At 39.8% G+C, this 22,457-nt stretch overlaps 1 protein-coding gene across 4 annotated transcripts in view; it reads right to left on the reverse strand.

Annotated features, from left to right (window-relative positions):
• Window positions 1-22,457, reverse strand: part of Ano3 (anoctamin 3) — a 334,161-nt gene that overhangs the window by 92,949 nt on the left and 218,755 nt on the right. For all 4 annotated transcript variants that reach the window (XM_004660858.2, XM_045157621.1, XM_004660859.2 and 1 more), the window contains one exon: window positions 16,762-16,896. In XM_004660858.2, the coding sequence (XP_004660915.1) occupies window positions 16,762-16,896 (135 nt within the window). The remainder of the gene's footprint in view (window positions 1-16,761; window positions 16,897-22,457) is intronic.

The following is a 22,457-nucleotide window of genomic DNA, read 5'->3' on the forward strand; positions in this document are numbered from 1 at the left end:
TTATAACTCCTATTTCATTTCTTTTTTTTTAAATTAGTTTTCTACAGGTGGTTTGGTACCATTATTAGGTTCATCTGTGGCCTACCACCTCCTCATTGGCCCCTCCTTGTTGATGTATATGGGTCGTGGATTGTGGAGTTAGTCCACAGTTATTGGTACGATAAATGTCTCTGCATATCAAGACCCAACATTTGACTCTGACATTCTTTCCGCCCCCTCTTCCACAAAATTTCCCTGAGCCATGTTGGGTTCATTTTTGGTCTGCTTCAGTGATGAGGTGTATAACTCCTATTTCAGACATGCCACAACTTATTTTAAATTAGGATATCATAAAAATGTTACTACAATTGGTTTATTCTGTATCAACTTTGTTACCATGTAAATGTTCAAATAGAAGCCTTCATTATCAAATCCCATGTCTACATCTGGTATTAACTATTTTGATGACAAAATTCATTTCCTGTAAGCTGCTCAATGCTTAATTTGATACTTAGCACAGAAAACGTTACATGTTTCTGTTCATTTGTGAGACAGATCTCATCTGTGCCCAACTTGCTTCAAACTCTTTGGCAGCCTTAAACTCTGATCCTCTTTCTTCTATCTCTCAAGTTCTGGGATTGTACAAGTGTACCTCATGCCCTGCAAGACAATTTTTTATCTTCAAAAAAAAGAAAAAGACAGGAGGAACTTTCTATAAGAGTGGAGAAAGACATTCTGAATAAAATCTCAGTAATCCAGGAAATTAAACAATCACTCAACCAACAGGATCTCATGAAGCTAAAAAGCTTTTACATAGACAAACATGCCAATATCAGAGCCAATAGATTACCCATATAATAGGACATTTTCACTAGCTATACCATGGACAGAGGGATAACATCTACAATCTACAAAGAACACAAAAATCTAAACAATAAAAATCAAACAACCCACTCAAAAAATGAGGCAGAGAACTGAATAGGGAATTCTCAGAGGAAGAAATACAAATGGCTGACATACACTTTAAAAATGCTACCTCCTGAAAGATAGAGCAAATGGTTGAACCTGCACCAGGCCCTTAGAGGGAACACCTGAGTCACAAGGCCCTGGAGAGGGTACAATAATCTTCTACTGTCTCCCCCCTCTCACTCTCCCTCTTCTCTCTAACTCTTTTATATTACCTATTTCTTTCTTCCTTCTCTTCATGGGCACTGACCTATAACTCCCAGTACCAGCAGGTGGCTATCATCCACAATGAGCTTTTTGTTTTGTTTTGTTTTGTTTTTTTCTCTTTCTAGGTAAGGTCTCACTCTAGCCCAGGCTGACCTGTAATTCACTATGGAGTCTCAGGGTGGCCTCGAACTCAGGGCGATCCTCCTACCTCTGCCTCCCGAGTGCTGGGATTAAAGGCATGCACCACCACGCCCGGCCACAATGAGCTTTTGATCAGAGAGACCTACAAGGTTTCCTAAAAGAACGACAGATTTCTGTCAGAGTACTTGATGACCCACCAAAGGTTATTGGTAAGACTCTACTGCTAAAGACACCATATGCTGTTGGCACATAACATGGAGTGACATGGCTGGAAAATGGAAGACAGTCAGTCCCCAGACAGCACATCTAGAACCAATAGGTGCTACATGGATGACTGGGGGAAAATGACCAATATCTGTCCAAGCAACTCATGGTCTAACCTACTTATTAGCAAATAACCTGTTGTGATGCTCACACAAGTGCAATAATAGCTCACAGCCATGGTGGAAAACCAACTGCTCTTGATTTGGCTAACTGATCCCCTCAGTGGTACGGGACCCATAGCTGAATCTGGAAACAAGTCAGAACAGAAATGAGCCCACACTCTCCATTATCAAGCTACCACCAATCATGGGCTACAAGAGGGTCTACATATATTAAATTCTTTCTAAAAATATAATGGTTATCCCACTTAGTTGGTGCTAACTTTAATGTCCATCAGGGAATCTGCTGCTCTTTTTCAGATAGACTCAGATCCTAAGGAAAGAACCACCCCATCATACTTCAAAAGGGCCCCAGCTGAAACTAAGAATAATTGGCAAAACATGAAAGTATGCTATGATCTTGAACCTGGTGACAGCACAAGGGTGAAGGAGATAGACACAGAGAACAATCAACTCCTACCAAACCAAATATCCAGAGACACAAAGGCTCCCAAGTCCTCATCACTGAAGCAGACCTAAAATGAACCCAACATGGCTTAGGAAAATTTGCAGAAGAGGGGGCAAAAAGAATGTCAGAGCCACACGTTGGGTCATGATACACAGAGACTTTTCCTCCTACCCATAACTGATGGCTAAACCCACAATGCATGGCCCACATACCCCAACAAGGAGGGTCCAGGTAGAAGGGACAGGACAGAGAGGAGGCTAACAATGGTACCAACTGGACTGTATCCACTGAATGCAAAACCAATAAAAATAAAAATAAATTTAAAAAAGAAAATGTTCAACATCCCTAACCACCAGAGAAATGCAAATTAAAAGAATTATGAGATCCCACCTTACCCCAGTAAGGATGGAAATCATTAAAATCTCAAATGACAACAAATGTTTGTGGGGATGTGGGAAAAGAGGAACCCTCATTCACTGTTAGTGGGAATGTAAGCTTGTATAACCATTTTGGAAATCAGCATGGAGATTCCTGAAAAAGAATAATGTAGTACTACCAACAGACCCAGTTATTCCCTTACTGGGCATGTCCCCTAAATGTTTCATGCTTCACTGTAGAGATCTTTGTTCACCCATGATTATAGCTGTTAAATTCATAATAGCTGAGATCTGGAATCAACCCAGGTGCCCATCAGTGTATGAATGGATAATGAAGTTGTGGTACATTTACACAATGGAGTTCTATTCCTCAGTAAAAAGAACTGGTACCATAGAATCCTATATCCTGGAAATCATACTAAAATGTGGAACCCTCAAACAAACCTTGGAGGGAGCATCTGAATTGAAGGAACCTGGAGAGAGTGAGATGAAACCTAACCTCAAATTCCTCCTGTTTCTCCTTTTTCTCTGGATTTTGCTTATTTCTTTTCCCTTGGCACTGGCCTGGAATTCCCTGTACCCGGATATAGTCTACATCCACAATGAGCTATTGATCAGAGAAACCTACAAGATATCCCAAAAACAAACAAGACAGACTCTGTCAGTGAGCTTGATTACCCACCAGAGATTAATGGCAAAACCCTTCTGCTGAAGACATCAATGGTGGTAGTCACAGACCATAGAGAGACCTGGTCAGAATCCAGAGGAGAGCCAGTCCTCTGATAATTTAGTCCTTCCAGTGCTGGAAGGTGCTACATGAGCTACCAGGGGAAAGTGTCCAATATCTGTCCAAGCAACTCAAAGTCTAAGCAACTCAGAAGCAAACAACCTGACATGATGTTCACACAAGTGCAATAGTGGCACACAGCCATAGTGGATAACCAACTGCTCTTGGATTGGCTTACAGATCTTCTCAGTGGAAAGGAAACCATATCGGGAACTGGGAAACAAGTCAAAATCATATCCAGATAATGATTCTGCTATCCATCATCAAGTTTCCACTAACCTTACACTACAAAAGTGTCTAAACCCTTAGAATTGTCTCTAAATTAATAATGGTTATCCCATTTAACTGGCACTGACTTCACTCTCTGTTGGAGAATCTGCTTCTATTTTTCAGATAGGAACTGGACTTGAGATAAATGACCCAGCTCACTCCACTCCAGCCCTAGCTGAAACCACAGAGGAATTGGGGAAATGAGCAAGAATGCTGCACTCTCAGTTAAGCTGGTATCAGCACAGGGTGATGGAGAAAGATACTGAGGACTCTCAGCACCTACCAAATCAGACATCTAGATGCTTCTAAGTGCCCAGCACTGAAGTATACTTAATATGTTCCCAGCATGGCTCAGGGAATCTTGCAGAAGAGAGGCAGAAAGATTTTTAGAGCCACAAGTTGGGACATTTTGCACAGAGACATTGCCTCTCCCTCGTAACTGACTGCTGCCCCATAATGCATGATTCACAATACCCATAGGGTTGACCTGCATTCCCAATGAGGAAGGCCTCTTCAGAAAAGGGGCAGGGAGGAGGGAAAGGGTGGTACCAATGTGTGATGTTTTCATACAAAATATGTCCATACCTAATAATAAGCTATAAAATATATACTAAAAAAGAAAAATAAATACAATGAAATTTGTAGAAAAAATGGGTGGACATGGAATGGATCATACTCAGTGCACTCACAAAATCACAGAATTCACAAAGGCCACATGATCTCGTTCATCTGTGGTTCCTAACCTGAATCTTCTTGAGTTGCTGACATATTTAAGAGGTAAATCAAGGCCCAGACAATAGGAAAGGAACAAATTGGGAAAAGGAAAGGGGGAAGTTGGGGGAAACAAACACAAAACTAAATATAAAATGAACTGGCACCATAGAAACCTTTATCCTTGAAGACTAAAAGATTTAACCCTCAACGGGAGTATGGGGGGAGTACATGAAAAGAAGGGCCCGGGAGAGAATGGGATGAAGCCTAACTTCAAAAAAAAATATATATATATATATATATTGGCTCTGGCCTGTAATTCCAAGTACCAGAAATTGGTTGCTACCCACAGTGAGATGTTGATTGGAGAGATTTATGAGGTCCAAAAACAATGCAGGCTTCTGTCAAAGCACTTGACTACCCACCTGAGGTAAAAAGTGAGACCACATTGCTGAACACACCACATGCTGCTGACACTGGACATGGAGAGATCTGGCAGGGATCCAGAAGCAGCCAATACCCAGACAGTTAGCCCATCTAGTGCTGGAAAATGCTACATGAGCTAGTGAGGGAAAGTGGTCAACAATGCTCTGAGCAGCCAGGAATCTAAGCTACTCAGAAGCAAACACCCTAACAAGATGTACACACCAGTGCAATGGTGGCACACAGCCTTGGAGGGTAACCAATAGCTTTCTCATTGGCTAAGAGATCCACTCAGTAAAAAGGAATGAGTATCTGAATCTACGAACCTGGTCAGAATCCTATGGAGACAAAGATTATGCTTTCCAGTGTCAAGCTCCAACTAGTCTTTGGCTAAAAGAGGGGTTACACCCATCACATTCTCCCTAAATTATTAACACTTTTCCCACTGGACCTATGCTGACTTCACTGTCTGAAGGAGAATCTGGTTATTGTTGCTTGTCAGAAGGTAGTGACACCTGAGGAGATAAACCACCCCTCACACTTCAGCCAAGACCCAAGTGGATCCACAGATGAACTGGGGAGACAAGAAAGAGTGCTGCTTCCATGGTGAGCTTGACAATCAGTGCCAGATAAAGAAAACAGATGCTCAGGATACTCAACACATACTTAAGGATTAATGACCCTCCCTGAAAACTAGAGGGAACTAAAGAGTTAATAACTAACATTAAGATTAGAAAGTCAAAAAGAAGCAGCGGACACATTCAGTCTTGACAGGCCCAACAACTCCCCTGATTGATAGTCTTCCCTTACCTCAGAAAAATAACTTCAGTTATCTAGTTCCCTTGGACCTGCAGCTGAGTCAGTCTGTTTTTCTTAGGATCCTCCTTATAAGTGTGAATCCCAGCCTGATTCAGTGCTTCAGCCGTCATTCTGCAGAAAGGCTGCTACCCTTGTGGTCAAATCCAGTCACTTTTGCTTTTCTCTTACACTTCCCATACATTTGGTGCTGTGACTCAGATCGGAGCCCTCTGGGGCTTTAGAGCCACAAGCCACAAGCCCTCCCTTTCTCTTTCCCTCTCCTTTCTACCTCTCTGCCAATGTCTCACTCCCTCAGGAGCACAGACACTCGCTGTGCTCACTACTCTGAACTAAAAAGCTGCCTGTGACCTGAACCCTCCAGTCTTTCCAGCTTCATAACTAGGGGCTTCTTCTCTTCTTTTCATCATCTCCTGCAGGACTGTTGAACTCCAGATAAAAGGCCATCGTCTTGTGATCAGCTGTATCCACACCCTCATCAGACTACAGCTTTAGGACAAGGTACACACTCTCAGTCTATGATGGGGGTGCCCCATCTCAGACCTTAGAAACTCTGGGGGTTTCTCACTTTTTGGTCCATGGATAATCAGAGGCTCCAGGAACCCGCCAGGTATCATTCCACCAGACATCCCAAATATTATGAGTGTGGGGACACTCCCTCCTAATCCTTGGGTTTTGTTTGCCTTCCATAAGCCTGAGATATATCGCTGGTGGCAGGACTGGCAGCTCAAAACAAGTCCCTGTCCTCCAAAATAGTCTCAAAATTATCTGTTCTAAAAGATACTCCATTGGCATGTTTCAAAGCTAACTTAAAATAACTTGGACTCTGAGCTCCCACCTACCAAATTACTCCAACTCTCTAATCAAATTTGGCTGCAATATTCTCTAAACAAAAGGGCCAATGCTATTCTGAATTTGGTACTTTTATTTCAACATTTTCATTGGTACTTATAACTTTCTCTAGTGACATAGCAATTGGTATCCGAGGTTCCCTCCCCTGCTTATGCCCCTCCTAAAACACTATCTCTCACACACAGTTCTGTTAGCTGCCATGACTTGCCATGGTCTCTCCCTCTCTCATCAAATTCAAGCCATTTCACTAAATTAAAACAAAACCTGCCTTATCAAAGGAACTGCTATCTTTACTGGGCCTCTTTAATTTCTGCATATGGATACCTAATTTGTGTCTCCTTGATTTTTCCCTCTACCACCAGAGAAAAACCTGCAGGGGAGGAGGGACAATCACAGTAAACCAGCAACCACTTCTCAGCAAGATAAAATAAACAAAGACAGGCACCTAGTGAAGTTCTTGCCTGTGATAATGGCTAGTAGAAAAAAGAAATAAGTTAGTTTTAAAACTCAAACTGAGGGCAGCTATTGCCCTGTTGTTATGGTTTCTGCTTGTCCCAGGCTCAAACTGAAATCCTATACAGTTTCTGGTATCAACCCTATCTCTCTCTCCTTTCACCATGATAAATTGATTGAAAATTCCAACTCCCCTGGGCTCTCAAAACTCTCAGTTGGTTGAAATAAATCTCCAACAGCAAGATAGAATAATTCACCTGTCCTGCCCCCAATCAAAGAGAGGCATTTGCCATATCCACTTCATCTCTAGTCCTAAAAGGGGTGTGAGTAAGCGTCTGTACCTCTGTCTTCCTAAGGTACCTAGGAAGACAGACCCAGCTCCCTTGTCTTGTCCTCAGAGGACTGCCCTGGAAGCCTCCAGTCAGAATGCCTGCTTGCCTTCTAGACTCCCTGATCTTCTCAAGGAAAAAAAATCTCTGACCTCTGTCTTCAGATCAGGGACTCCTAATCCTCAGATAGACACCCCAGCACTTCTCACCCCTCTATGGGTTCCCAAATTTCCGAAATTCCATTAGTCTCCCTACTGGGTTGTCTCCTGTTCAATCTTAAAACATTTGCCCTAAAAGGAGACATAAAGTACAAATGCCTCATTTTCTTCACTGCAATATGGTTTGGTCACAAAAGAAATTGGACAATGATTCCCCTTGGGTGAAAATGACACATTTGGTTTACACATTCTTAGAGATCTTGATAACTTCATAAACTGGATGGCAACTGGCTCTTTTCTTCTACCCCTGATCGCTTCTCTGTCAATTCTGCTCTCCAACCCAGGCCCTCTTGGGGAAACAACCTTTCTTCCACTACATTAAACAGTTCCTATTAGTGACCCACTCTTCCTTAGCCCAAGAAGATAACAGCAAGCGCTCCTTTACTGTGCCACTACAAATGACAATTTCTCTCTCTTGCTCATCCTGAACTGCAGTTAAGTTTGCTTAACCTGTTTCTGTTCAAAGTACAGCTATAAAACTGGCCTTTGAGAGCGGCCTCCACCCCATTTTCCAGGTTTCACTGGTTTCATTGTGCTTCTTGTTCTACCCTGAAGATTTCTAACATGATTTGCTTTCCCAGAGAAGCTGACCTATGATCAACAGCCACATAGTGAGATGGGGACTCTGTTCTCTCCTATGTGGAACTTCCTTTGCCCATCATAAACAGTGGCCACATAGATTATTCTTTATGGATCCAGGTAGAATTAAAAGAACCTGCTCATCAACAACATGCCTTCCCAGAGGGCATGCAGGCCTCTCCAACATGTTAATGTCTTCCCAAACAAAACCAAAGTCTAACTAAAGTCTAACTAAAATCTTCAGGAAAAAAAAAAAAAAACTCTTTATGTTTCATGTTCTTTGTCATGTCTAATGCTGTCCAGCCATGTCATGTCATGTTTTCTATGTTTCATGTAGTCTGTCTTTATGTGTGACGAAATTCATGGCCATTAATTATTCCATTGCTTATGGTCATTAACTGTTCTGATTGTTATAGATATATTTTAAGATAAAATTAAATTCATAAAACTAAGTTTATGATATATTTCTAACTTTGTTTGTTCATGCTTAGTACATGTTTATATTCCAGGGTTTGATCCTGCCTCTAGCAATGCCTTCTGAATGTTTATGACTTAAATCTTTAGATAAATGATTAAGTTAGGTTTACTGACAAAATCAAACATATTGATAGGTTTTGCCTGTATTTACCAATGTTAAGATATGGTATACATGCTTTCTGTTGAATGAAATCATGTCATATTTTTAATGTTCCTAGCCTTTATCAGTCTGGATGTAGTCTAATCAATATCTGGATGTAGTCTAATCAATATCTATGAAAATATGTGGATGCACCTAAGACTTTCAGTGAATCAATAGATATTGCACTTCGCTCTTCAGAAACTGCTTCAAGGAAGATTCCTTTATGATTACAAAAATTCTGTAACAATTTACAACTAAAGTTAAACACATAGGAACAGACTCTGGGCCTGACTCTTTTTAGACAATATAAAACTACCTTATCTCAGCAACCTGGCTTATGTGACAGAAAGGAATGTCTTAACCCTCACAGACCATAAATCTCTTTCCTCTACAAGCACAGGAAAATTCAGAGGATTGTCAAGGATGTGGAACTCCAGCACAATCAGTGTTTGGGAACTCCATGCATAAGGCTTCATTGGAGGCTCTCTCCTGCTCTCTGAAGTGGGTTCTGCCTAATAGTTTGTCTTCAGTTAAAGTGTTTTCAGTTAAGATAAGATAGATTCATATAAAAAAGTTGTTTCTCTGTACTTCTCTTGCTTTAATTGTTTACCTAGTTCAAATTTAACTCACTGTAATAATTTAATAAATTTATTTATAGTACCTTGCCTTATACTGAGATTAAAAATAATAACTAAGGTTAGAAAATGTAAGAGCCCCTGAATTTAAGTTATGTCCTGTATTGTAATAGATTTTCTTATTGGCAATGTTCCATACTGCATAGTCTTTTGTACTGACACGGTAGTTTTCATACTGTTTCAAGACCATAATTTGTTTTACAGTTTCTGACAGGTACTGAAAACCATCTTGTGTTTCTTCTTACAAGATTGATACAAATGACCTTCTGGACCTTTCAGTTCTACCATATCACCTCAGAGGATCCTATAACCATCTAACTCCATCTGTCTGGGCCCCTTTTGATGATGGTTCTCCAAGGCCTAAAAGTCAACAGGAATAAAGACTCCACCTTTCATTGTCCCACGTCAGTTTGAAAAACTCACTTGAACCCATCATCCATCGTCTAAAAACTTGGGGTCTCTCTCCACTGACATTAGACTTTGAGGTCATTAGAACACAATCACAATTTCCTTTGTCACTGGTAACATTAAAAAAAAAAAAAATTCCAGCTGGGCGTGGTGGCACACACCTTTAATCCCAGCACTTGGAAGACAGAGGAAGGTGGATCGCCGTGAGTTCAAAGCCACCCTGAGCTTACATATTGAATTCCAGGTCAGCCTGGGCTACAGTGAGACCCTACCTCAAAAAAAAAAAAAAAAAAAATTTCTCCTGACCATAGTCTGATCCTAAACAGACATAAAATATGTATGTGCTGATAGAAATAAAGGGTTGTAAAAGTATCTCTGATCAAGTTAACTAAGTTATATCCAAATGCTGAGCTTGCATGTTTTCCATTTGATCAGGCCTGCATTTTATTGCATAGACACCTGTCTACAACAACAGGTTCCTCAAGTGTTCTAGTCTTATATGCTTTCCTATTAGGCAAAACTTTTATTTGTTTGCTATGTGCTTATTTTAAAAAACTGTACCTAATTATATAAAATCTATTGTGCCTATAAAATTATCAAACTTTAAACTTTTTCAGCCTAACATACCTCCATTAGTTTCTCTAAAACTAAGTCAGACCTTTTGATCTCTGGGCCAAGTAAATAAAGACTGTGAACCTTCCATAAAGCTTTATACAAGCAGAAACCCTTAAACCTAAACTTCAAAATTAGTTAACCTCCTAATATCTATCATATATTTTAAATATTGCTCCAATACTAATCTCTTATACTTCCTATCTTACTTAAAAACAAATATTTATATTTCCACAAATTCCAATTAGCTACCCATCCAAGTTAAGAATTCCTTCTTCCTTACAGACAGCACCTCTGTTTTCTTACCTACCACCTATGGTATTATTTTTCAGTGTTAGATATAACATTCATGTCACCTGTAAATGTCATGTAACATCCAAAAATTTCACACATAGATATTAACCAGATCATAATGGCTAATAGATTTAATGTGATCTAGGAGTTCCTTTCCTAATGGCTCAGATAAATATTACTCTCCTGAAGAGCTGCCATCTTGTCTGTTCATAAAAGTCATGTGGAACCACAGCCTGCTATGTACACAAGATACAAAATCAAATGGATAGCCAAAAGCTGAGGCTCTTATAAGCCACACCTTGTGACTGGAACTTCAACTTTGGATTGCAGCAATTTTTGGTTGTATTAGCCTTTTTAATGACCAATAATATTATTTTTCTGCATGTGACCAACATCTCTTTGTGATCAGATAGAATATCTATTTTTTTAAGTTAAAATTAAATCTCACAGCTCTACTACCTTCAAGTTAAACCTATCCTGTCTCTGACATGTACTCTATTCCCCTGGTTATGATATTTACCCTTTCTTTTGGCCCTTACATAATCAGATGCCTCACTGAATTCCTCCAAGACAGAATACACACCTTCTTTTCACAGCAAGTCACTGATTTCTTCATGGCCACTGAATATTAGCCCCTGGACATCCAACCTCCACAGGACTTCATGTGACACCTCTAGATATCTACTAACCCCCCACCCCTGCAAGCAGGCAGTAGTCTAAGAAAGCTCTTCACCCCCACTCCGGCCCACGCAGTCCTTCCCTAAATGTCCCACTCATCCCCAGTTCTCCTCAAGCTTTTTTATCCTTCCAGAGTCCAGACTGAAGGATTAATAGCCCTCTCTGAAAACTAGAGGAAACTAAAGAGTTAATAACTAACCTTAAGGTTAGAAGGCAGTAAAGAAGCAGCAGAGACATTCAGTCTTGTTAAGCCTGACAACTCCCTGATGGATGATCTTCCCTTAGCTCAGAAACATACTTCACTTCCTTATCTACTTGGACCTGCAGCTGATTCAGTCTGTTTTACTTAGGATACTCCTTAAGTTTGAACCACAGCCCAACTCAGTGCTGTCCCTCACTGTTTCTCTCAATAAAAAGTCTCTCATTAGAGATCAAGTCCAGTGTTCTCTTTTGCTTTTCTATTACACTTTCCTTACACCTACCAAAGCATGGATCCTAAGAGTTCATCCTGATGTAGACTTAAAACACACACACCATAGATTCGGGAAATTTTGTGGAAGAGGGGTGAAAAGATTGTAAGAGCAACAGGTTGGCACATCAGGCCCAAAGACATTGCCTCTCTCTGCTGCTCCCACAATGCATAACTCACAACCCAATGGGGAATACTAGCAACCCACTGAGGAGGGTCCCCAGCAAAGCACCCCAGCAAAGGGGTAGGAGGAGGGAAAGGATGGTACCACCACATGATGTATCCATACTATGTCCATAATAAAAAAAATTAATTTTATTGGGAACTTTACCATATGCATATTCTATAATTTGGCCATATTTCTATCATGCTACCCTCTTCTACTGTTTTATCCCCTTTCCCTCCACATTCACCCTCTGCACTGAAGATCTTCTTCTTCCAACATAGTTGTTCATCTGTTTTGTTGTCTCATTTCTTTTATCCCCTTCCATCCTCTATGTAAAATTGTTGACAATATTTTTCCCTCTAAAATGGGGATTTGAGCATCAATTTCCTTGACTTTACTTAACCACTCAAGAGAGAGAAAGAGAGATAAGCCAGGCATGGTGGCACATGCCTTTAATCCCAGCACTTGGGATGCAGAGGTAGGAGGATCACTGTGAGTTTGAGGCCATGCTGAGACTACATTGTGAATTCCAGGTCAGCGTGGGCCAGAGTGAGACCCTACCTCAAAAAACAAACAAACAAACAAACAAAAAAAAAAACCTGGGGATTCCATTTTAATTTATTTTGTAGAGATTGGCATTCTAAGAAACCACTCTAATTTTGTCTTTAGTTTTAAATATATGATAGACTGGTATACTAATGGTTGATTCCAAAGAAATAACAATGACACACCAATGAAAGGAGAATCAATATGTATGCTGGGAGTAAACATGAGATCCACTTACTCTATTGTTTTAATGCTTCCAGTGACTGAACTAACAATAAAAATCAGAGTACAGAATATCTGCTGGTGATATGCACTTACAGCAAAGACCTACAAACACATTTAAGGGGAAAGAGCATGACAAAAGTAATAAACCATCGAATTTGAATCAGCTATAGTTCTAAAAGTAATGAAATCACAGTTTCAAGAGGTACTGAAATAGGAACTTAGAAACTACTTTTGCTAAAAGGCACTGAAACAAGACAGTCTGTCTTTTCTGCCTACCTTCTGCATCTGTGCTTTTGTTAAAGACACAGAGATAACCTGTTGTTTAACCTTTCCTTCTCAGTCATCTTCTTCAGGGAGAACAAAACCTCTCACACAGGCCATGCCTGAGGATGAAGACAATTACTCACTAGGGTGAGGCTGCACCCTTGACAGTGAACAGATGAACAATTCAATTCAGCCACACCTTGTAGGACAGACTAGAGAGGGAGCAATCATGGGTAAGTAGGAGCACACCTTGATCATGATTGTTTAATTATATATAGCTCTTTCCTTTTATTTAAATCTCAACCCCATGTCAGGACCTTAAAGACAAACATGAGGACACAGGGCCACCTTATCAGTTCTTCCCACTGTAGCCACATTGAGTAAAACTCCTATGTCTGCTTGTCACTATTACTTGTCTCTTTAATTGTAGTGTTGATGATGAGTGGCTTATCCTGCCTTACCGGGGCTGTCAGAGTCCAGGCTTATAGTTTATCAACCCTAGTAACATATTCCTGTGCTCCCATCTTCTATGAAACCTTTGAAAATGTTCCAGTGATATTTCATTCAATGTATGAATGGATAAAAAAGATAGAATAGACATGTACAGTGATATTTAGCCTTAAAGAAAAAAAATTGCTGCCAAATATGATAACATGGATGAACCTGGGATACATTTTACTCAGTGAAATAAGCCAGTCACAGAAAGACAAATGGTATTGTTCCACTTCCATGGTGTATCTAACACAGTCATACACATACACCAAAAGTTTTCTTTGTGGTTGCCAGGAGGGGAGGAAAGGGAAAACAGGGAAGTGGATATCAGTGTCTATAAAGGTCTAGTTCTCAAAGTGCACAAGCTCCAGAGACATGTATGGCATTGTATTTAGACTGGGAACTCAGACATTTGTCAAGAGAGTAGAAATCACCTCAGATAATCTCACCACAATAATATTTTTACACAAAAGAATCAGATAGAGTCAAGAAATTTCACTAATCCTGAATATGTGTATGTTGACTAGTCAATACTTCTCTGAAGATAAATTTGTCTCTACATAAAGAGATTAACTGACTTTAGTTCAGTTTTACAATCTGCTCAACACACAATTGGCTCCTGATAGAGAGGAAACAGAGCCAGGCATGGTGGCGCACGCCTTTAATCCCAGCACCTGGAAGGCAGAGGTAGAAAGATCAGATCGCCATGAGTTGGAGACCACCCTGTGATTACATAGTGAATTCCAGATCAGCCTGGTCTAGAGCAAGACCTTACCTCAAAAAACAACTACAATAAATAAATAAATAAATAAAACAAAGGAAATTCATTGTACTGGATAACAATAAGAAGAAGGCATAGGAGGTTCTTTAAGAAGTAGCAGTTGGGGGCTAGAGAGATGGTTTAGCAGTTAAAGTGCTTGCCTGCAAAGCCAAAGGACCCAGGTTCAATTCCCCAGGATCCATGTTAGCCAGATGCACAAGGTGGTGCATGTATCTGGAGTTCGTTTGCAGTGGCTAGAGGGCCTCACATTGCATTCTTTCTCTATCTTTTCCTCTCTCTCTCTCCCTCTGCCTCATTCTCTCAAATAAATGAAAATATATTAAAAGAAGTAGTGGTTAGGCTGGAGAGATTGCTTAGTAGTTAGAGCACTTGCCTGCAAAGCCAAAGAACCCAAGTTCAATTCCCAGGACTCAGGACCCACATAAGTCAGATGCACAAGGTGACACATGCATCTGAACTTCATTTGCAGAGGCTAGAGGCCCTGACACACCTATTCTCTCTCTCTCTCTCTCTTTCTCTCTCTCTCTCAAATAAATAAATAGGAAAATCTAAAGTAAGAAAAAAAAAACTAGCAACTGCTTTATGAAGTTGGTCAGTATAAGGATGACATGTATTCCTTGATAGGTTCTGATGACAAGGAGGCAAAAATGAGCCAGAAAACTGGGATTTCTTCTCTAGGCACTGGTCCTAAAGCCTGGACCCTGAGAAGCAGTGCACATGTGTTTATTCATCCTTAAAACCTTGGAGCTGTCCTCTCTAAAGCACAGAAATAAAAACATCTGGGTATGTAGGACTATTGTATATATATACATATACATACATATATACATATACATACATATATACATATATATATATATATATATATATATACACATACATATACATACACACATATGTGCATCACACACACGTACAATGATCTTCAACTTGATCATTATATATTATTAGAATTAACTGCAGGACAATTAAGAAATATGGCTATAATTTACTTGGCCATGTCTTACAAAATCATAATGAATAGATTGCATCTCCAGCTTTTTAACATTTAATACTTTTCAATAAACCAAAAACAGCTTAATAAATATGAATATGCATCAACACACACAAAAAAGTCTCCTTCCTGTACCCCACCAAGATAACACCCACGACTCATCCATGTCTGACACCTTGAATGGAAAATTTCAGTCCCAAAATTTTGAAAGTCGAGATATTCAGAGGCTTATCTTGGTTTAGAATAGAAAGTCTGACAGGATCTTAATTATAGTGTGTCAGCAGTAGCGGCAATATAATACCTAAAGTGCTGAAGAAAAAAGTTTGTGCATGCCTTTTAAAACACTTCTTTTACTAAAAGTTAAAGAATACTTATTTCTCACAAAGGGAGGCTAATTCACTGCATTGATACAAAATCAATAGGAGCAGTCAATCTATTCCATTCATTTCCTTCATTTTCAGCTTAGTAGGGGTGGAGGAGGAATCTGCTCCTCATGGTGAACCTCTGTGAACATATTGTCTATGGAACCAATCTGAGAAATCAGTATGACATAGCCCTTTTCAGTATTTGGGAACTCATTGCAAGAAAGAAGTTTTCTTTACAAGACACTGTTACCTCTAAATCACAACCTGTCCTCTAAACCTCAGAGCTTACTGGCCCAACAGTGTAGGAGGAGAGGAAGTGCTCAGAAAAGAAATGTAAAGGGATGGGATGTTTTGAATGGACAGTAGTTTATAAAAGCTAAAGCTGCCTTGTGAGAGCGAGATTGAAAATTGTGAAACAAACTTGTGACTACATCAAATGATGATAAGCAGCAGTTGTTTCTTTTCATGCTAAGTAAAAAATAAAACAAACAAAAAAACCTTGTCCTCACAAAGAACAGGAACTCAGAGATCAAATCAAGGAACATGGTTAGTGAGAAGGGTTCAACTCTAAGATAATGAAGATATTTTGATTTTAGGAAAAATGCTATATTGTATCAGGTTACACTAGATTATGTTTAAGAGAAATTCAGGAAAACTAATTTTATGGCCTCACAAGTATTTCTCATTTATATTAGCTGTTATGAGTACAGCCCATTTGCAAGGCTATTCTAAAAAAGATAGGCTAAAGGAGAAAGAAGTGGTGAACTTTGAAAGAGAAGGGAGAAATATATGTTCATGTTTTGAATTTGAGCTCAATCATATACTTGGAATATTCATTAAATATAATATGCTACCAAGATTCCTTTAGTAAACCCTAGGGTAACCGGTCTCTGCTGCACAGTAACGGATACTGTATTATATGTATAAATAATTCTTTCCTATTTCTAATCTTGAAACACTATAACTTTAACAAAATAGTCACCTTTCTCATATATGATTGCTTTTGTCAAAACCTACTTTGTAACTATTTTTATAATATGTAGGCTATATTGAAAAGGGAAATTTGCCATAAAGATAAGCACTCTTGAAGTTATCCAAAAGATTTGCATATGAAAGTGTCAAAATGACAGTTTAATAGTGCTTCTCTCCTATTTAAAAGAAGAAAGGCAAAACAGCAAACTATTAAATTGCAGCATAATTATTTTCTTGCAGTATCCTTACATGTTCAGCGCTCAGAAGGCAGAGCAGACATTTTTTATCTCTTCATATCTCACCTGACTTGGCTTTCATTCATTGTCACTAATCCATAGAAGAAGACACACAGGCCAACAATGGCTGCAGGAATTAGCATTCCAGTATACCATCCCAGCCATGCAAAGTACAAGCCAATCTTCTCACCGAAGTATAGTCTGCAAAAAAGAGCAAGGCTTCTGAGCTTTAACAAGAAAGAATGATCTGACAAACATTGACCAGCTACTGGTGACAGTTTCAAATGAAGGAAAGGTGACCAGCCAGCTCCTCACAGCACCCTACAGGATTTCTGACACTCCTGATGATTAACTTGACAAAGGAGATGACAGTTCCTTCTAGGCACTGTCATCATAGCTGTAAGATGGGGCACTTTTGTCAACATATCCACTTATGTGCAAAATTTCTTTTTTTTTCTTTTTTGTTGTTTTTTTTTTTTTTCAAGGTAGGGTCTTACTCCAGCCCAGGCTGACCTGGAATTCACTGTGTAGTCTCAGGGTGGCCTTGAACTCATGGCAATCCTCCTACCTCTGCCTCTCAAGTGCTAAAATTAGAGACATGCACCACCACGCCTGGCTCGTGCAAAATTTCTTAACATGGCTTTTTATAACACAATGCTTGCCTTTCAGCATCCTCCTATTAGCAGCTTTTTTCAGTCTTTATATAACAGAGCAAGGCTAAAGCATATTACTTTCTACAGATTACAAAAAGATGTCGTCACTGTGCATGGATTCTGAGCACAGGGTGAATGTCAGCCTCCATTGCCTGCCTGGACACACACTCTTGGGCCACAAACCATCTGCCCCGTTATACCATATTTTCCTCCACAAAGCTTTGCTCTGTAGTTTTCAAGCCCTCATCCCTGACTGACACTGGTTATACCTCTGAATACTTCAAACAGGTTTATATTCTCTACCCTTCTCTAACTTGTATTTGTCTTTTACTCATTTTTCTTCTTCCAGAAATCCCCTTCCAGCTCTACCTCAAGCTCTTGCGTGATACCCTGGCCTTGTTTCCGCCCTGCCCTCGTCCATGCTCCAGTGCCCTGCTCCGTGACAACAGCCTGCTGCTGTTCAATGCCTCCTCCTCTCCATCCAGTGCCAAGGGTCATCAAGGCAGCCCTGATTCTGCTGCAGTAGCAGCCAGCACAGGAAGACCACAGGAAGCTGGGAGGACGATGCTCTTCATTGCTCTGCAACTAATGAAATGGTTTGTATACAAACAGCAGATGAATGAGGCAGTCTTAAAATCTACTCAGTAGCTCTTCCTTCATCTACTCTACTATCAAGGTTAACTATCATTTTATTTATAAACCTCTCATAATATTAGTCAAATGCTCCTGATTCCTCTATTACCGTTAGATCTCTATGATAGTTAAGGTGTTGTCAACTTGATCTGTTTAGTAATCCCTTTAGGGTGGGTCTCTGAGAGTGCTTCCAGGAAGGATCAACTACAGGAGGAAGTCCTTCCCCCAGAGTGAGTCCTTCTCCCAGAGCGGGCAGCCCCTCTCGGAGGGCTGACTTCATATAAGAAATCTCGGTGAAAAGAGCCCCTCCCTTCGTCCCACTTGGCTACCGAGCTGCTCGCTGCCTTCTGGCGTGGATTGAAGACCAGTGTGGATCAAGGCCTCCAGGCCTTCCTGTACCATCTGCAGTGCAAGATCTGGACTGCTGAGGCATCTGGCCACATGGACTGAGCAGCTACCAGGTTCCTTGATTCTTGGGCCTGCAACTGCTATTGGACTACTGTAAATTAATCCAATAAATTCTGTTTTTAAAATCATTCATTCTAGCAGTTCTATTCCTCTAGAGAACCCTGACTAATACAATCTCCAACAAGGTTTGTTTTTTTTTTTTTTCATAAACCTTGTTTTTAAAAGTATTTCAGGGCTGAAGAGGTGGCTTAGCAGTTAAGGTGCTTGCCTGCAAAACCTAAGGACCTTGGTTCGATTCCCCAGTACCCATGTAAGCCAGATGCACATGGAAGCACATGTATTTAGAGTTTGTTTGCAGTGGCTGGCTGTCCCGGTGCATCCATTCTCTCTCTCCTTCTCTCCCTCTCTCTCCCTCCCTCCTTCCCTCCCTCTTTCTCTCTCTGTCTCTCAGGTAAATAAATAATCTAAAAAAAATATTTATTTTTATTTATTTATTGGAGAGAAGGAAAAAAAAAGAAAGAGAGAGAAAAAGAGAATGGACATGCCAGGGCGTCTAGCCACTGCAAAGGAACTCCAGATGCATGTGCCACCTTGTGCATCTGGCTCATATGGGTCTTGGGGAATCAAACCGAGGTCCTTTGGCTTTGTATGCAAGCACCTTAACTGCTAAGCCATCTCTCCAGCCCTCCAACAATGTTTGTAAAGATTGACACTTCATAGTATAGTTGGGATTATGGTCCTGATCAGTAACTCTTACTGCTTCATAATAAGACCTCATATTCTAAAACTGTTCTCTTTTTACTTTGTTTTCTGTATTGTGTCAATTAATTTTTGTATGTCTTTCACCAGGTAGAGACTTGGAGTCATTCTTCACCAAAAATCATTAAGTCATTTTTCCCTTTATGTATTTTTCTGAATATCAGTCAAGAGTCTATTCATTTCTCATACAATGTTAATTTTTCTTGAAACTAAAACTTACAATATAAATAGGTATTATAATAAAGCTACTGTTTCCTTGAATAATTGCTCCTCAGATCTGCTCATACAAACAGTATTATACTAATGTGCTAAACCACACATTGTTGAGTGTTTATAAAAGCACTATTATTAGACTCATGTATAGTAACCTTAATTAAGGCAGATTGCAGCCTGTTTCAGGAGACAAAGAGGTTAGCTCCAGGCAAAGAAAGACTGAAGAAAATGATCTTGACATAACACTGATTTCCTTAACTTTCTATAATGAATCATGTACCTTAAAGGTACAGCAAGGCACAAGAGGAACAGAGGAAGAAAGAGGTACTATTGCTGCAACTCCCCATGACATTTTAAACATAGCCACTGCTCATGTCTGTTTTATATACTGGTGTTGACAAAGAATTTGAGATATAAGTTGGTTAACCAGCTGAGGGTAATAGGGCCTCCAACAATTGTTTCCTTGGCTGGAGTTGGAAAATGTTCTTGAACCTGACAGGAGGCTATGAATATGATTACTAGGTGCCTATATATATGGCATGGGATCTGATTTTTTTTAATCTCTTTTCTTTCCTCCTCTCAAAACCAGCCCCAAGGATGTAAATAAGATTACAAAATGCCTGAGCATATGGCATGGGATCTGTTTTTTCCTCCTCTCTTCCTTTCCTAGGAATGTAAATGTGTCTATTCCCCTGCATGGAAACCAGGTAGAACCTATATGCTTGAGGTGGGGTCTAAATTGGCCAACTCAACCCCCAACCAGTCAGTTTCCATAAAAGACCCCCAGCAGGGTGTGCAGAAAGGCTTTCTCTTCATGAACACCCTCCTGCCTCCCAACAGGAATTGTGACATCTTTTCTTCTCTTAAGTTCTAGAATAAAATCTTTCTAAACTTCACCCTCTGTGGTCTGTGGATTTCATTTGTCAAAACCTGTAAGACAAGATCCCAGAGGCGCGACATAGTACTGTATGACTGTGAGCTTCCAGCACCCTAACTCTGACAGCCCCACCTAAGGCTGAGAAAAGGTCTTTTGTTCACAGACACAAATTTCGTATCAGTGTCCTATTGACATTTCATTTGACGATTTGTTCTGAAGTTGAAATGACTTCTATCATAAAATAAGCATTTAAGCCTATTGTTTTAGAGATAAAAATTTAATGAAACCACTTTATTCTTTTTAAATCCAAGCCTATATGATGCCTACTATAAAGCTTTTGTTTCTATTAGGCAGATTTTATAGCTGATGATGTTTAAAATGCACTCCTGATTTCAAATAATTTTCCTGAAAAATGTTTGAAACTAAATAGGTTTTGACAATTAAATGCATGAATTCAATTTTAAAATGGCAAAACTATAAAAACGCATCTTCTAAGAGGATTATTAAAAAGAAACACTTGGTTGCCCTTTAGCTTTCATCCATTACTAAGGAGTTTCCTTGCAGGGCATAGCAATGTGGGCCTTGCCTGTGACTGTCCATCAGCTGTGACCAAAGTCTATTAAAAGAAGTCAATTGCTGTAATCCTACTCCTCTCACTGAAAAAAGGAAGCAACGGAGACCCTGTCCTCAACATTGTGAGCTCCTAAGAGCAACCAACTTGCAGATCATTAAAAAATGACAGATTTAAGAAAATTCCACTGGATCTAGAGGATTGTGTCTTGTACACTATTCAGTGTATGAGATTATATGGTTGAATTTGCATGTTTCCCAGCACCAACTCAACTGTGATTACAAGTATGTTCTGGAGAGTAGTAACTACTAAAATGCCATTTATTCTCTTTTAAAATATTCTTGGAAAAGCAATTCATAACATCCCCCCCAATCCTGTTTACTCTTTTAAAGCAAATGCATAATCTTATCAGAAAAATTACCCTTCTTCATTAGTAGTCTGTAGCTGGATAAGCTAATTTTTTATGAACAGAGATAGTAGGTGTATAACCATATTTATTGAAAATATCAACTGCAACAGTTATTGACTACTACTTGAAAATTATTTTAGTTTCTTGTTGTTGTTTTGTTTTTCGAGGTAGCGTCTCATTCTGGCTCAGGCTATCCTGGAATTCACTATGTTGTCTCAGGGTGGCCTCAAACTCACGGCGATCATCCTACCTCTGCCTCCCAAGTGCTGAGATTAAAGGCGTGCGCCACCATGCCCAGCTAATTATCTTAGTTTCTAATACATACAGTGTTGTGAGCCAATACATCTCATTGTATTGTATTTATATACTTCAAAAACAATAATATTTTGCCTTCATAAATTAGAATCAGAGAATTTGTTTGGGTTGTCAGAATAAGAATCAAAATACCTTGAATTTGAGTGTTTTCAAGTACTCATTTTGAAGGTAAAAGTTTGGTGTAGAGTAGTCATCTTATACACGTGTATATGTATGCGAGCCGGCCAGAGCAAAGCATCAGAATTTCTCCTCTGTCACTGGTCTGCCTTATTCCCCTGAGGAAGAATTTCTTGCTGAAACTGGAGTTCCCTGTTTTCAGATTAAAGTGACAGACCAGGGTGCCCCAGGGATTTTCCTTTCTTTGCCTTCTCACAGGATTGGGGTAAAGAGCAATGCCTGGCTTTTTATGTGGGTGCTGGTGATCAAAGGTAGGTCCTCATGCTTGTACAATAAGGACTTTTGTGGTATTTGAAGAGGGTCTAGGAACCAATCCCTGTGAGTACTGATGGGTGACCATGCATGCATGGATGCTGTGTGGGATATTTTCCTGTCTGTTCTCAATTCAATTAATGCTTTTCTTGGTTTTGATTTGTCACAGTGAGGTTGATTGTCCACGTTCCACTGTGAAATACTTATGGTAAGGTATGGCTTGGAAGTACTGGAAGATGGAAAGTAGGAAGAGATTATTCAGGATAATGTACTTCTGTTGGTGTTCCTCAGGGCTATGTGTCTGTGTGGAGTAATATATTTGATGCTGACTGAAAAGGCTTGTTCTCAGCTCTCCCATCCATGTGCAGCCATGCCCTATATTAAGTTCCTTTCACTGAAACATGCATTAGTTCTGTTTCTCTACATTGCATCACACTGATACAGACATTGTGGTAGGTGTAAGAAATAATCCCCCAAGACTAAGAAAATGACAAC

This window comes from Jaculus jaculus, chromosome 8 (assembly GCF_020740685.1).
Source record: "Jaculus jaculus isolate mJacJac1 chromosome 8, mJacJac1.mat.Y.cur, whole genome shotgun sequence".
NCBI classification, from domain to species: domain Eukaryota; kingdom Metazoa; phylum Chordata; class Mammalia; order Rodentia; family Dipodidae; genus Jaculus; species Jaculus jaculus.